The sequence below is a fragment of the Xenopus laevis genome, chromosome 9_10L, assembly GCF_017654675.1.
Source record: "Xenopus laevis strain J_2021 chromosome 9_10L, Xenopus_laevis_v10.1, whole genome shotgun sequence".
Taxonomy (NCBI): domain Eukaryota; kingdom Metazoa; phylum Chordata; class Amphibia; order Anura; family Pipidae; genus Xenopus; species Xenopus laevis.
The window spans coordinates 131,592,620-131,607,785 of NC_054387.1; the positions used below are offsets into that span (position 1 = coordinate 131,592,620).

General features: G+C 46.1%; 1 protein-coding gene across 1 annotated transcript; it reads left to right on the plus strand.

Moving 5' to 3' along the window:
- Nucleotides 1-1,797: 1,797 nt before the first annotated feature.
- Nucleotides 1,798-14,099, plus strand: mapk7.L (mitogen-activated protein kinase 7 L homeolog; the record flags this gene model as incomplete). The annotated part of the gene is given in 7 exon segments (NM_001093295.1): nt 1,798-2,014; nt 7,670-7,892; nt 8,491-8,656; nt 9,718-10,904; nt 11,027-11,952; nt 12,239-12,366; nt 13,077-14,099. Coding segments are annotated over 6 exon segments (2,778 nt in total). The 3' UTR covers nt 13,231-14,099.
- Between the last annotated feature and the right edge of the window lie 1,067 nt (nt 14,100-15,166).

Consider the following 15,166-nt stretch of genomic DNA (forward strand, 5'->3'; position numbering starts at 1 on the left):
TGACCACACCCATTTTTGTGGCCACACGCCGTAATTACCATGTTCATTTTACAAAGTTTGGCAGGTTATAAAAGTTTGAAAATATTTCTCCTTATCCAAACTGTTAAAATTATTTACTTATTTTCTTATCTCAAAATTGTTAAAAAGTATCTTCGTTGCACCTGTTAGCTGTACTGGCCTCTCTGCCAAAAGCCAATTAAGTTAGAAATTTTGGACACAATAAAGATCTTTACACTTTGAATTGGTGCGTTCATTGAGTGCCTGCTCCTTTTTACATTTCGGTTCGTCCGCCCCCTATGCTGAGGGCTCAGGGCAGTGCACCTGGGCCACTTCCCTTACATGGTGAGTAATTTGTTTACCACATTGAAGTACCAATACTACAGGTGACTTCTTGTAAGTTAGAAACTTTGTTTCTTTTTCTGGCTGTTCAGTGCAGAGAAAAGAGGGACTTTCCAGTACAAATGAAGGACTGCGGGCTGAGCTGTTAAAAGAGGGACTGTCCCTCCAAAAAAGAAACAGTTCGGAGGTATGTCATACCGCCCAACATTTTGGAAATAAAAAGAGAGACATTTTTTTTTGCATGTAGTGCAGCATTTTTTTTGACCACACCCATTTTGTGGCCACACCCCCTAATTACCATGTTCATTTTACAAAGTTTGGCAGGTTATAAAAATTTGAAAATATTTCTCCTTATCTAAACTGTTAAATTTACTTATTTTCTTATCTCAAAATTGTTATAACGCATCTTAGTTGCACCTGTTACCTGTACTGGCCTCTCTTAGGGTTGCCACCCGGCCGGTATTTTACCGGCCTAGCCGGGGCCGGTATTACTAATTTACCAGCAATGTAGCTGCCGGTAAATTTGTAATACAATCAAAAGGAGCCCTCGGCCTGCCCCCAATCCCCTGAAACTTACTTTTTTTTTCGCCTCTTCTAGCGTCCGCGGGTCTCTGTCGCGTGGCCCCTCCCCTTTTGACGTCACACCCACCCATTTGAGGCCCCACCCCCCAGCAGCCGGCAACAAAATTTATAAAAGCTGGCAACCCTAGCCTCTCTGCCAAAAGCCAATTAAGATAGAAACTTTGTTTCTTTTTCTGGCTGTTCAGTGCAGAGAAGAGGGACTTTCCAGTACAAATGAGGGACCTCGGGTTGAGCTGTCAAAAGAGGGACTGTCCCTCTGAAAAAGGGACAGCTGGGAGGTATGATTTTACTGCTATCATCTATATAACAGAGGTTTCTTCTATAGCACATTAGTTTGTACAATTGTTTGAGTGGATCCCCAATATATATTCTGTATATGAATAGGAGGGGACTGAATAGAAAGATGAGGGATAAAAAGTAGCAATAACAATATATTTGTAGCTTTACAGAGCATTTGTTTATTGGTGGGGTCAGTGACCCCCATTTGAAAGACGGTCAGAGTAAAAGGCATGAGATTTATAAAAAAAACAAAGGCCAATTGAAATGTTGCTTAGAACGAGCCATTCTATCAGGTACAACAATTTCGAGGCGAGCCACACCTTTCATGAATGTGCAAATAAGTCAGTCAGTCGAGTTTGCCCCGCCCCTGTCACATGACTGCCGTCACTGCCCGAGACGCAAGTTACGTAAGCTTGTAGGCGAGTTGCATAAACAGTGTAAGTTTATACGTATTGTTACGCAGTTTACGTAACTTTGCGCTACGCCTTCGGGTTTCGCGTTCGAATTTTACCGTCCCCGGGCAGAAGCGCCGGTCTCCCCCACCTCCATATAAGCAATACGGGGAATTACACGAGGGTGGAGTTACCAACCCTTTGTGCACTTCCTGTATGGACAAGTGAGCGCAGTCTGCCGTTGCTAGGCAACAAGGGACACTGGCGGCAGCCCGCCTCTGGTCACATCACTGATCCCGCCCCGATGCTATTGGTTGGCCGGCCCTCGCGCCCGTGCAGTGCTGGACTGGGCCACACCATCTTCTTCTCCGCTCCTGAGACCCGAATAACACCTGGGGAGTCCGCGGCGGGACAGGAACCAGGTAACTTGCCTTAAAGGAGCCGGTATGTGCGCTACTTCCGGGTTGGGCGATTATCGGGGAGCATTGTATTTGGCGGGAATGCTGCTGGCTCAACACTCGGGAGCAGTTTGTGAGAGACCTGTGTGTGGGTTGGGCAGGTCACTCAGCTCTGGCTGTCTGGGTTCCAGCAAGTTAGTGCAGCCACTTCCCCTCACATAAGCAAGGTTGGTTACACCGTGAATCTGTACTGCTGAGCCATATCATATCATGTCAGGCTGAGGAGCGTTATATAGGGTAATGTCAGGCTGAGGAGCGTTATATAGGGTAATGTCAGGCTGAGGAGCGTTATATAGGGTAATGTCAGGCTGAGGAGCGTTATATAGGGTAATGTCAGGCTGAGGAGCGTTATATAGGGTAATGTCAGGCTGAGGAGCTTTATATAGTGTAATGTCAGGCTGAGGAGCATTATATAGGGTAATGTCAGGCTGAGGAGCGTTATATAGGGTAATGTCAGACTGAGCAGCATTATATAGTGTAATGTCAGACTGAGGAGCGTTATATAGGGTAATGTCAGGCTGAGGAGCGTTATATAGGGTAATGTCAGGCTGAGGAGCGTTATATAGGATAATGTCAGACTGAGGAGCGTTATATAGGGTAATGTCAGGCTGAGGAGCGTTATATAGGATAATGTCAGGCTGAGGAGCATTATATAGGGTAATGTCAGACTGAGGAGCGTTATATAGGGTAATGTCAGGCTGAGGAGCGTTATATAGGGTAATGTCAGGCTGAGGAGCGTTATATAGGATAATGTCAGACTGAGGAGCGTTATATAGGGTAATGTCAGGCTGAGGAGCGTTATATAGGATAATGTCAGACTGAGGAGCGTTATATAGGGTAATGTCAGGCTGAGGAGCATTATATAGGGTAATGTCAGGCTGAGGAGCGTTATATAGGTTAATGTCAGGCTGAGGAGCGTTATATAGGGTAATGTCAGGCTGAGGAGCGTTATATAGGGTAATGTCAGGCTGAGGAGCGTTATATAGGGTAATGTCAGGCTGAGGAGCGTTATATAGGATAATGTCAGACTGAGGAGCGTTATATAGGGTAATGTCAGGCTGAGGAGCATTATATAGGGTAATGTCAGGCTGAGGAGCGTTATATAGGGTAATGTCAGGCTGAGGAGCGTTATATAGGGTAATGTCAGACTGAGGAGCGTTATATAGGATAATGTCAGGCTGAGGAGCATTATACAGGGTAATGTCAGACTGAGGAGCGTTATATAGGGTAATGTCAGACTGAGGAGCGTTATATAGGGTAATGTCAGGCTGAGGAGCGTTATATAGGGTAATGTCAGGCTGAGGAGCTTTATATAGTGTAATGTCAGGCTGAGGAGCATTATATAGGGTAATGTCAGGCTGAGGAGCGTTATATAGGGTAATGTCAGACTGAGCAGCATTATATAGTGTAATGTCAGGCTGAGGAGCGTTATATAGGGTAATGTCAGGCTGAGGAGCGTTATATAGGGTAATGTCAGGCTGAGGAGCGTTATATAGGATAATGTCAGACTGAGGAGCGTTATATAGGGTAATGTCAGGCTGAGGAGCATTATATAGGGTAATGTCAGGCTGAGGAGCGTTATATAGGGTAATGTCAGGCTGAGGAGCGTTATATAGGGTAATGTCAGACTGAGGAGCGTTATATAGGATAATGTCAGGCTGAGGAGCATTATACAGGGTAATGTCAGACTGAGGAGCGTTATATAGGGTAATGTCAGACTGAGGAGCATTATATAGGGTAATGTCAGGCTGAGGAGCGTTATATAGGGTAATGTCAGGCTGAGGAGCGTTATATAGGGTAATGTCAGACTGAGGAGCGTTATATAGGGTAATGTCAGGCTGAGGAGCGTTATATAGGGTAATGTCAGGCTGAGGAGCATTATATAGGGTAATGTCAGGCTGAGGAGCATTATATAGGGTAATGTCAGACTGAGGAGCATTATATAGGGTAATGTCAGACTGAGGAGCGTTATATAGGGTAATGTCAGGCTGAGGAGCGTTATATAGGGTAATATCAGGCTGAGGAGCATTATATAGGGTAATGTCAGGCTGAGGAGCATTATATAGGGTAATGTCAGACTGAGGAGCATTATATAGGGTAATGTCAGGCTGAGGAGCGTTATATAGGGTAATGTCAGGCTGAGGAGCGTTATATAGGGTAATGTCAGGCTGAGGAGCGTTATATAGGGTAATGTCAGGCTGAGGAGCGTTATATAGGGTAATGTCTGGCTGAGGAGCGTTATATAGGGTAATGTCTGGCTGAGGAGCGTTATATAGGGTAATGTCTGGCTGAGGAGCGTTATATAGGGTAATGTCTGGCTGAGGAGCGTTATATAGGGTAATGTCAGGCTGAGGAGCGTTATATAGGGTAATGTCAGACTGAGGAGCATTATATAGGGTAATGTCAGACTGAGGAGCGTTATATAGGGTAATGTCAGGCTGAGGAGCGTTATATAGGGTAATGTCAGGCTGAGGAGCGTTATATAGGGTAATGTCAGGCTGAGGAGCATTATATAGGGTAATGTCAGACTGAGGAGCATTATATAGGGTAATGTCAGACTGAGGAGCATTATATAGGGTAATGTCAGGCTGAGGAGCGTTATATAGGGTAATGTCAGGCTGAGGAGCGTTATATAGGGTAATGTCAGGCTGAGGAGCGTTATATAGGGTAATGTCTGGCTGAGGAGCGTTATATAGGGTAATGTCTGGCTGAGGAGCGTTATATAGGGTAATGTCAGGCTGAGGAGCGTTATATAGGGTAATGTCAGGCTGAGGAGCGTTATATAGGGTAATGTCAGGCTGAGGAGCGTTATACAGGGTAATGTCAGACTGAGGAGCGTTATATAGGGTAATGTCAGACTGAGGAGCGTTATATATAGGCGGTAATGTCAGGCTGAGGAGCGTTATATAGGGTAATGTCAGGCTGAGGAGCGTTATATAGGATAATGTCAGACTGAGGAGCGTTATATAGGGTAATGTCAGACTGAGGAGCGTTATATAGGGTAATGTCAGGCTGAGGAGCGTTATATAGGGTAATGTCAGGCTGAGGAGCGTTATATAGGGTAATGTCAGGCTGAGGAGTGTTATATAGGGTAATGTCAGACTGAGGAGCATTATACAGGGTAATGTCAGACTGAGGAGCGTTATATAGGGTAATGTCAGACTGAGGAGCATTATATAGGGTAATGTCAGGCTGAGGAGCGTTATATAGGGTAATGTCAGGCTGAGGAGCGTTATATAGGGTAATGTCAGGCTGAGGAGCGTTATATAGGGTAATGTCAGGCTGAGGAGCGTTATATAGGATAATGTCAGACTGAGGAGCGTTATATAGGGTAATGTCAGGCTGAGGAGCATTATATAGGGTAATGTCAGGCTGAGGAGCGTTATATAGGGTAATGTCAGGCTGAGGAGCGTTATATAGGGTAATGTCAGGCTGAGGAGTGTTATATAGGGTAATGTCAGACTGAGGAGCGTTATATAGGATAATGTCAGGCTGAGGAGCATTATACAGGGTAATGTCAGACTGAGGAGCGTTATATAGGGTAATGTCAGACTGAGGAGCATTATATAGGGTAATGTCAGGCTGAGGAGCGTTATATAGGGTAATGTCAGGCTGAGGAGCATTATATAGGGTAATGTCAGACTGAGGAGCGTTATATAGGGTAATGTCAGGCTGAGGAGCGTTATATAGGGTAATGTCAGGCTGAGGAGCTTTATATAGTGTAATGTCAGGCTGAGGAGCGTTATATAGGGTAATGTCAGGCTGAGGAGCGTTATATAGGGTAATGTCGGGCTGAGGAGCGTTATATAGGGTATTCAGACTGAGGAGCGTTATATAGGGTAATGTCAGGCTGAGGAGCGTTATATAGGGTAATGTCAGGCTGAGGAGCGTTATATAGGGTAATGTCGGGCTGAGGAGCGTTATATAGGGTATTCAGACTGAGGAGCGTTGTATAGGGTAATGTCAGGCTGAGGAGCGTTATATAGGATAATGTCAGACTGAGGAGCATTATATAGGATAATGTCAGACTGAGGAGCGTTATATAGGGTAATGTCAGGCTGAGGAGCGTTATATAGGGTAATGTCAGGCTGAGGAGCGTTATATAGGGTAATGTCAGGCTGAGGAGCGTTATATCGCACAATGGCAAGCTGAGGGGTTAATATTGGGCAGAACCAAGTCATGCCATGCTAAGGGGGTTATATTGGGAAGAGCAATATTATGACAGACCAGGGGTGGGGGAATATATAGGGTGGAACCATGTCATGCCAAGGGGTTATATAGGGCAGTGCCATGTCATGCCAGTCTGAGGTGGTATATAATGGCAGAACCATGTAATGTCAGGCTGGGGGGTATATAGGGCACTGCCATGTCATGCCAGGCTGAGGGGCTGTTAAATCGTGTGGGGGAGCACTTGTGGCTGGAAGAGACCTAGAGGTGCTGGAATGTAAGTTACTAGGCTGCACCTATGTTTGCTCACATTGACAGAGTTCACCTTGTGTGTGGTTATCAGTGAGGCATAATATACATGGTACCTGCAGGCATATTGGCACAGTGGGCAGTGCTGCTCTCTAGTGGCCACCCAGTACATAGGGGTGGCAGTGGCTGCCCAACTTCTTCTGGTAGCGTGTCTAGGAAAGCAAAGAACATTCTCCCCAAAGTATCAGCCGCTCTTGCTCCACCACTGCTCCAGGTCTCCTCAGGGTGCCTAAATCTGTCCATAAACCTTCCAGGCTTAGTTGTCAGCTTACTGGGCTCTGTGTGGGCCCCTTCCGTCAGCCTGTCCAGAGATATCTATTGGACAACCACTTCAGCATGTTGATACTGAGTTGTATTTAATCAGTTGATGTAGCAGTGCAGGGACTAAGGGGTTAAGCTCTCCTTAACAGGTCAGTGAGGTCCCACCTTATCTCCCAAGGAGAAGAGGGGGACATTTCTCTAATACATGATAAAGTCAAAGTAAGGAAGCAGTGAGGCTTGAAAATGAGCAAAAGATAAGTGAAAGGGAAATAAACTGCATAAATAGAAAAAAGTTCCTAAGGGCAAACTTAGGAATCGGCTTTCATTTTCTTGCGTGTAAAAGAACTGTTCAAAACAATTTAAGCACTTAGGCATCTTTGTAAATTTGCCTCTGGTTTGTGCCTGTTTGGGGCTGAAATGATGCCTCGAGAGCACCAATCAAGTAGGTCCTAAGTCCAGATGTCGCTGATTTTTGACCTGCAAATAAACACAGGCTGAGAAACGGCCCCTTTGTCAATATCAGCCTTTCCCTGTGCCTGCACCCAAAGCCATGGCGTTGGCACGGGGGATGGCACACTGAGTGCATTTTGGCACTGAAACGGGCAAATGTGTGTGTATTTGAGGCCAAATCCACAGGCACACAAAGCAGGTTTTTGGCCATGCCCTGTACTGGCCTTCGTGAGGGGTTTATAACACACTTGTGCTATGAGTTTTGGGGAGCCAGGCTGAAACTGCAGGTAAGTTCTACAATTGCACCACTAGGGGAAACCAACCCTAAGGTAATAATTATTTATTCATCTATTATTATCCCTAGTCTAAATATAATGTAGACGTCTTGTCCTTCGCCATTGTCGTGTTTTCACCATGGTCTCCATTCTTCAGGCAGCCATGGCGGAGCCAAGGAAGGAGCAAGAGGAAGTGCAAGATGGAGTGGGCACCAAACTGGACGCAGGTCGCAGCACTTCCAGGCCAAACATGGGCCTTGCAATCCTCCAAGAGCGCTCCTTCGATATCAACTTTGAAGTTGGGGACGAGTACGAGATCATCGAAACCATCGGTGTCGGCGCTTACGGTGTGGTGTCGTCCGCCAGGCGGAAAGGCTCCGGTGAGAAACGTGTGGCATAAAGAAATGCGTTGCCACCTAACCCGTTTCAGCACAGCAAACGGGGCTTTTGTCGGGATCCCCTGCAAGCGGTGGTGCAAATACTTGTCTGGTGATTGCCACAGGTCAAAGAAATAAGAGACTGCACCAGTGTCTTGGAAGTGAATTAGGGGGGCAACTGTGCTTTTTTTTTTTTTTTTTGCACCCAGTTGCAATCAACTAATCACCAGGGTAGGCCAAGAAATCTCATTGTGTGCCATTGCCACAGTCAGTAGGAGATGCCACTCTTTCTCTGAATGAGTCATGGGAAGAATTTACCCTCTCGCTGAATGAGTCACAGGCAGAATTTACCCTCTCGCTGACTGCGTGACAGGCAGGATTTACCCTCTTGCTGAATAAGTCATGGGCAGAAGCTATGATATTTATAGTATTTAAGAGAGAGTTGAGCTCAACCTTAAGCAGGGGGTGCAACAGGGTTGCAACCACTTAATTCGTACAGTCAGAAAGCGAGATCCTCTGTGCTAACCCATAACAATATATACATTTATTATACGACACTATATTAAGTACTTGTATAATACACTTTGTTTGCTATTCCCAGGTCAAAGGGTCGCCATTAAGAAAATCCCCAACGCCTTTGATGTGGTTACCAACGCGAAACGCACCCTGAGAGAACTTAAAATACTGAAGCACTTCAAACATGACAATGTTATTGCCATTAAGGACATCTTAAAACCATCTGTGCCTTACAACGACTTCAGATCTGTGTACGTTAGTGATGCAAGAAAAACTCAACCCGCACCGACCCTGACCCGCTGCTCCTCCACCCGCACCCGACCCTAACCAGCTGCTCCTCCACCCCCACCCGACCCTAACCCGCTGCTCCTCCACCCGCACTTGACCCTAACCTGGTGCTCCTCCACCAGCACCCGACCCTAACCCGGTGCTCCTCCACCAGCACCCGACCCTAACTCGCTGCTCCTCCACACGCACCCAAACCCTCTGCTCCTCCACCCGCACCCGACCCAAACCCTCTGCTCCCGCACCGACCCTAACCTGCTACTCCTCCACCTGCACCCGACCCTAACCTGATGCTCCTCCATCCGCACCCGGCCCTAACCTGCTGCTCCTCCACACCCGACCCTATTCTGCTGCTCCTCCACCCGACCCTAACCTGCTGCTCCTCCACCCGCACCGACCCTAACCTGCTGCTCCTCCACCCTCACCCCCTGACCTTAACCCGCTGCTCCTCCACCTGTACCCGACCCTAACCCAGCTCACTCCCCTCTGTAACGTCACGAAAGGGGGCGGGGCCTGCACTAGTGTATAAAGAGTCACGTGCAGAGGCGGAAGTGGGACAGAAGAAGGCCGAGGACACTGTGCAGAAGTCGGCCTGAATCCACCCGCCTGTGGGTCCTTTTTATTATTTGCAGCTTTGACTAGGGGCATAGTGGGAAGGCCTTATGTCTTTCCTGTGCATAATCTAACAGGAAACTACTTGGTAGGAAGAGACCAAATTTTAGCACCTGCCCTCATTAAAAGTATTTTTTTTGTTGTAATGATATTGTGCTTGAATTGTAGGGCATGGCAAGTGTAAGCACACGGCAGTAAGTGGCAGCAAAAGGAGTCTGCTTATGACTGACTTGTGTATGAATCTGTCTATGAACCCCCATAATAAGTCTCTTAAACATAAGAGCAGTTTGGCAAGTCATGTATATTTTAATGCCAGTGCTGCCTGTACCAACCAGCAAAGTTCAGTATTCTCAGTAACTAGCGGTTACATATGTGAGGATTCAGATATAATTCTATAAACTTATTTACATTACAGATATGTGGTACTGGATCTCATGGAGAGTGATTTGCACCAAATCATCCACTCCTCACAGCCACTAACCCTTGAGCACGCCCGCTATTTCCTCTATCAGCTACTGCGTGGCTTGAAATACATCCACTCGGCCAATGTTTTGCACCGGGATCTGAAGCCCAGCAACCTTCTTATTAATGAGAACTGTGAGCTGAAGATTGGAGACTTTGGAATGGCTCGTGGTCTCTGCACCAAGCCTGATGAGTACAAGTATTTCATGACAGAGTATGTGGCCACTCGGTGGTATCGGGCTCCTGAACTTATGTTGTCTCTCCATGAGTACACGCAGGCCATTGACATGTGGTCTGTGGGGTGCATATTTGCTGAAATGTTGGGACGTAAACCTCTTTTTCCTGGCAACAACTACCTTCACCAGCTGCATCTCATCATGACTGTACTGGGCACACCCTCCAGTCAGGTGATCCGAGCTATTGGGGCAGAGAGAGTAAGGGCATATATCCAGAGTCTTCCTTCGCGCCAGCCAGTGCCTTGGGCAACTCTTTACCCCCAAGCTGGCAAGAAGGCTCTGGATCTGCTTTCAAAAATGCTACGTTTTGACACACGCGACCGTATTTCTGTGGCAGAAGCACTCAGGCACCCGTTCCTGTCCAAATATCATGACCCTGACGATGAACCAGAATGTATCCCGGCCTTTGACTTTGGCTTTGATAAAAATATTCTTACAAAGGACCAAATAAAAGAGGCTATCACCACAGAGATTGACAGCTTTCACCGTAGAAGGGAGGGCATACGACGGCAGATAAGCTTTAAGCCAGCACTGAGACCAGCTGTGGAAGGGCCTAGGGAGGATGGACCTATTCAAGAAGATGCTTTCAAATCACCACCTCTACCCCCGGCTGTTCAGGGATTGGATATAGACATGCCAAGTGCCAATTCGGCTCGGGAGAAGGCTGATTTTCCCATGGAGTCTCCCCGAGTTCCAGAGAACACAGAGACCATTGATCTCACCTCCCCCGTGGAGGATGAAGAGGCAGTGGTACAGGGTGATGATAACAAAGCCAGAGAAGAAACACCAGTGGTCAAAGCTGAGCCGGAGCCTTTGCCAAAGCGAGAGGGAGCTATATCCGAGGATACTAAAGCAGCGCTAAAGGCTGCTCTCTTGAAGTCTGCTTTACGGAACAAGAGCAAAGGTAAGAAGTGGGACATTTCTTTTACTTAAGTTTTAGTATTTGCACCTTTTTAAGTCATCAGAAAACAGGCCAATAAGTTTACTCCCCCTAATGTTCTGATGATTTTTTTTTTTCCAACCTAGATGCGCCCTGTTCTGTTCCTGAGGTGCCTGACATACGGAAACCAGTCACAGCTCAGGAGCGCCAGCGGGAGAGGGAGGAGAAACGGAGGAGGCGCCAGGAACGTGCCAGGGAGAGGGAAAAGAAGCAGAAAGAGAAGGAGCGGCGGGAAGTGAAGAAAATGGAAGGCTTTGGAGGTCTAGTGCTGAGCGAGAACGATAAGAATTTGTTGGACCGTTGGAGTAGAATGGTTGACCAGACCCAGCAGCCTGTTGTTCCTCCTGCTCCGATAACAGGGCCCAGTCATGCCCCCTGCACCAATCAAGCTGTTAATATTTGCACTGTGGCTCAGCCGCTGCAGCCGTCCGTGTTTGGTGTGGCAAACTTAGCTCCTCTTATAGAGGTTGGGAGTCAACAGAACGGTACTCTTGCTGCCCCAACGGTACCTCCTACCATCCAGTTTATTCCTAGGTGTCTGAACCCTTGCGCAGTGACCAACCTGCTCCATTATGTACCTCCCTCCTCTGCAAGCTTTCAGATTAGTTCCGTTATGCTGACCACCCAAGCAAAGCAGGACTCCAGTTCGATATCTGCCCAGCTGCCCACCGATGTCTCATTCATTAGCAGACCAATCGTGACCAATCGTTTTACCACTCCCGCAAGAATCAATCCACCTTGGCCCCGGTCTGTAGCTCAGGAGGGCTGGTCCGGGACGAATACTGTTGATTGCAAGAGTGTGGATCCTTCCCTCTTTCTCCACAAGCCTGCTGACCAGCCGCAGGGAGTTCCTGGACTTGCATATTCAAATGGAGCCAACGGCCACAATCCAGAACAGCACAAACCTCAAAGTTTCCAACCTCTTCCGCCTACGTCCTGTAGCACCGCCAACACCTCACAGACAACCTCTCCAGACATCAACTTGGTGACTCAGCAGCTTTCTAAATCCCAGGTCAGATAATCCGTAATGTTTCCTAACATGACCATAAGTGTGTTCCTATTTCATTATTTACCACAGTTTCTATAAAGGTTTCTTGCTTCTCTTCCATATTCCTCATAATCCCAACCCAAAGCCCTCCTGTCTTTCCCATTTACGTGAGATCTGATGCAGTAGAATGAGTGGTGGGGTGGGGTCACTGGGGATATGGACTGGATTCACTTAGGTGCTCCATATTATGGAAAGACCCAATTCCTGGTAGTAACTGCCAACATGTAACGTATCTTTTACAAATTTACAGGTTGAAGACATTCTCCCTCCAGTTTTTTCGGTCACCCCAAAAGGAAGTGGAGCTGGCTACGGAGTAGGCTTTGATCTGGAAGAATTTCTTAATCAGTCCTTTGATATGGCAGCAGAGAACCGTGAAAGGTACAGAGATGTTTATTTATTTTTTTGCAGCCTAACTGAATAATTTTCTACTTCCATTAAGAGTGATGATTTTTGGGGCTCTTTAATAAGTACTAAGTAGCGGTATTGTGATCTCCCTCATAACTAGTGGTTAACAAAATGCCACTTGAACCATATTCAGAATATCTGGCGTATACCCAGCAGGGCTGGTGTGTTCTTCAGAGAAGAGGAGCACTGACCCATGATAGAGAAGGCTAGGAATGGTGCAACTACTAAGGATCACCAAATCCACTATTTTGTATTTGACTAAATCCCGGAATCCTTCATGAAATATTCAGCTGAATACCGTACTGAATCTGAATTCTGATTCCTTGTCTTGTGACAAAAAGTCACGTGATTTCCCTTCCTGCCCCTAATTTGCATATGCAGATTTGGTTCGGCCAGGCACATATTGGAGTGGGGGGTGCCTAGCAGATTGGCACCCACAGGTAAATAACAGTTTCCTTCTCCTTTAAGTTTTAGTAATACAGAATGGCTTTTACTACCCTGGCTGGCAGTATCAGGCGGCACTGAGAAGCCCTGTTCATTACAACTCCAGTATATAGATACTTTATGCTGCAGACTGACATTGTGCTGATCCACGGTTGTAGTAGTTGCACCATTCCTAGCCTTGTCTATCAACAGATGCCTGACTCATTGCTCCAATAAACTCCCTGCTTTATCATTTTCAGCCAAGTGGACTCCGCCCCGCTTTCTGCTTCCCTACTGGCCGACTGGCTCGACATTCACAGCATGAACCCGGTAGACATGGCCTCCCTGCAGGAGGATCTGCAGCTCGGCTCTCCGATGAGTCTCTCCGACATCCCTGACCTGCAGGATACCTAACGGGGCAAACACAAGTAACTCTGCACTTTCCATCACTTTGTTGGATGCTTATAGCAACCCCAAGAGAGGATGTATATTTGGGCCAATCAGACTGCGTCTTCCTCAACAAATAGATGCTCCCAAAGGACTTGCCAGTGTTTGTAATTTCATAGTGCCAAGATCAAACTGTCCGTTCGTAACCCAGTCAATGTTAGTACAGGCATGGGGCCGGTTATACTGAATGCTCTGGACCTGGTGTTTTCCGGATAAGGAATCTTTGGATCTTCATACCTTCTTACTAGAAAATCATGTAAACATTAAACCCAATAGTCTGGTTTTGCCTCCATTAAGGATTAATTAGATCTTGGTTGGGATCAAGTACAAGCTACTGTTTTATTATTACACAGAAAAAGGAAACCATTTTAAAAAATGTGGATAAAATGAAGTATATGGGAGATGGCCTTTCTGTAATTTGGAGCTTTCTGGATACTGGGTTTCCAGATCACGGATCCCATACCTGTATTGGATATAAGTGAAACAGAACAATTGTAAGACACTGCAATAAAAGTGTCTGTTCTTTCTCTACATTGGTTAGATCTGCCCGCATGTTACACGTATTGGAGAAGGGAAGATGCTCTTGTCCAGCCCACTCCACATTTCTGAATTTTATTACTTGGGACTGGCCTAACATCCTATAATCACAACACCTGCCATGAATCCAGTCAATGTCCATGCACCTCATCCTTATGTCTCCCACTTGGAATCGTGGGAGGAGGAGCAAACTGTACCAGTGCATGTGGTGCACTCAATCTACCTGATGAACCATACGTTAAAGGGTTACTTTGCATGATATGATGTATAATATGCACTTTTTAGTAAAGAACATACTTTCATTTTTGTTTTAGAAAATGAGTCCTTTTATGACAGCAAACAGCAGTGCCATCTTGCTTTATGGCAGACAATCTAGATCAGCACCAGACCACATGGCAGGAGCAATTGTCCTTTTAAAAGGGTTGTTCACCTTTAAAGTGATACTGTCATGGGAAAAAACATTTTTCAAAATGAATCGGTTAATAGTGCTGCTCCAGCAGAATTCTGCACTGAAATCCATTTCTCAAAAGAGCAAACAGATTTTTTTTTATATTCAATTTTGAAATCTGACATGGGGCTAGACATATTGTCAATTTCCCAGCTGCCCCAAGTCATGTGACTTGTGCTCTGATAACCTTCGATCACTCTTTACTGCTGTACTGCAAGTTGGAGTGATGTCACCCCCTCCCTTCCCCCCCCCCCAGCAGCCAAACAAAAGAACAATGGGAAGGTAACCAGATAGCAGCTCCCTAACACAAGATAACAGCAGCCTGGTAGATCTAAGAACAACACTCAATAGTAAAATCCATGTCTCACTGAGACACATTCAGTTACATTGAGAAGGAAAAACAGCAGCCTGCCAGAAAGCATTTCTCTCCTAAAGTGCAGGCACAAGTCACATGACTGGGGGCAGCTGGGAAATTGACAAAATGTCTAGCCCCATGTCAGATTTCAAAATTGAATATAAAAAAGTCAGTTTGCTCTTTTGAGAAATTGATTTCAGTGCAGAATTCTGCTGGAGCAGCACTATTAACTGATGCATTTTCCCATGACAGTATTCCTTTAAATGATCTTGAGACAACTTGCAATTGGTTTTTATTATTTGAGGTTTTTGAGTTATTTAGCTTTTTATTCAGCAGTTCTCCAGTTTGCAAATTTAGCCATCTGGTTGCTAGGGTCCAAATAAATCAAAGAGAATGAGCCAAATCAGTCAGAGGGTACTACATACACCCGCAGGTTTGAAAAATAATTACAACTTCACAAAAAATACATTGAGAAGCTTGAGGTAATTAGAGCCTTTAAATATAGGGCACTAAGCCTCAAGCCCCCATGCAAACCAGTTCAGGTGTTTGTAGTCAAATAACAG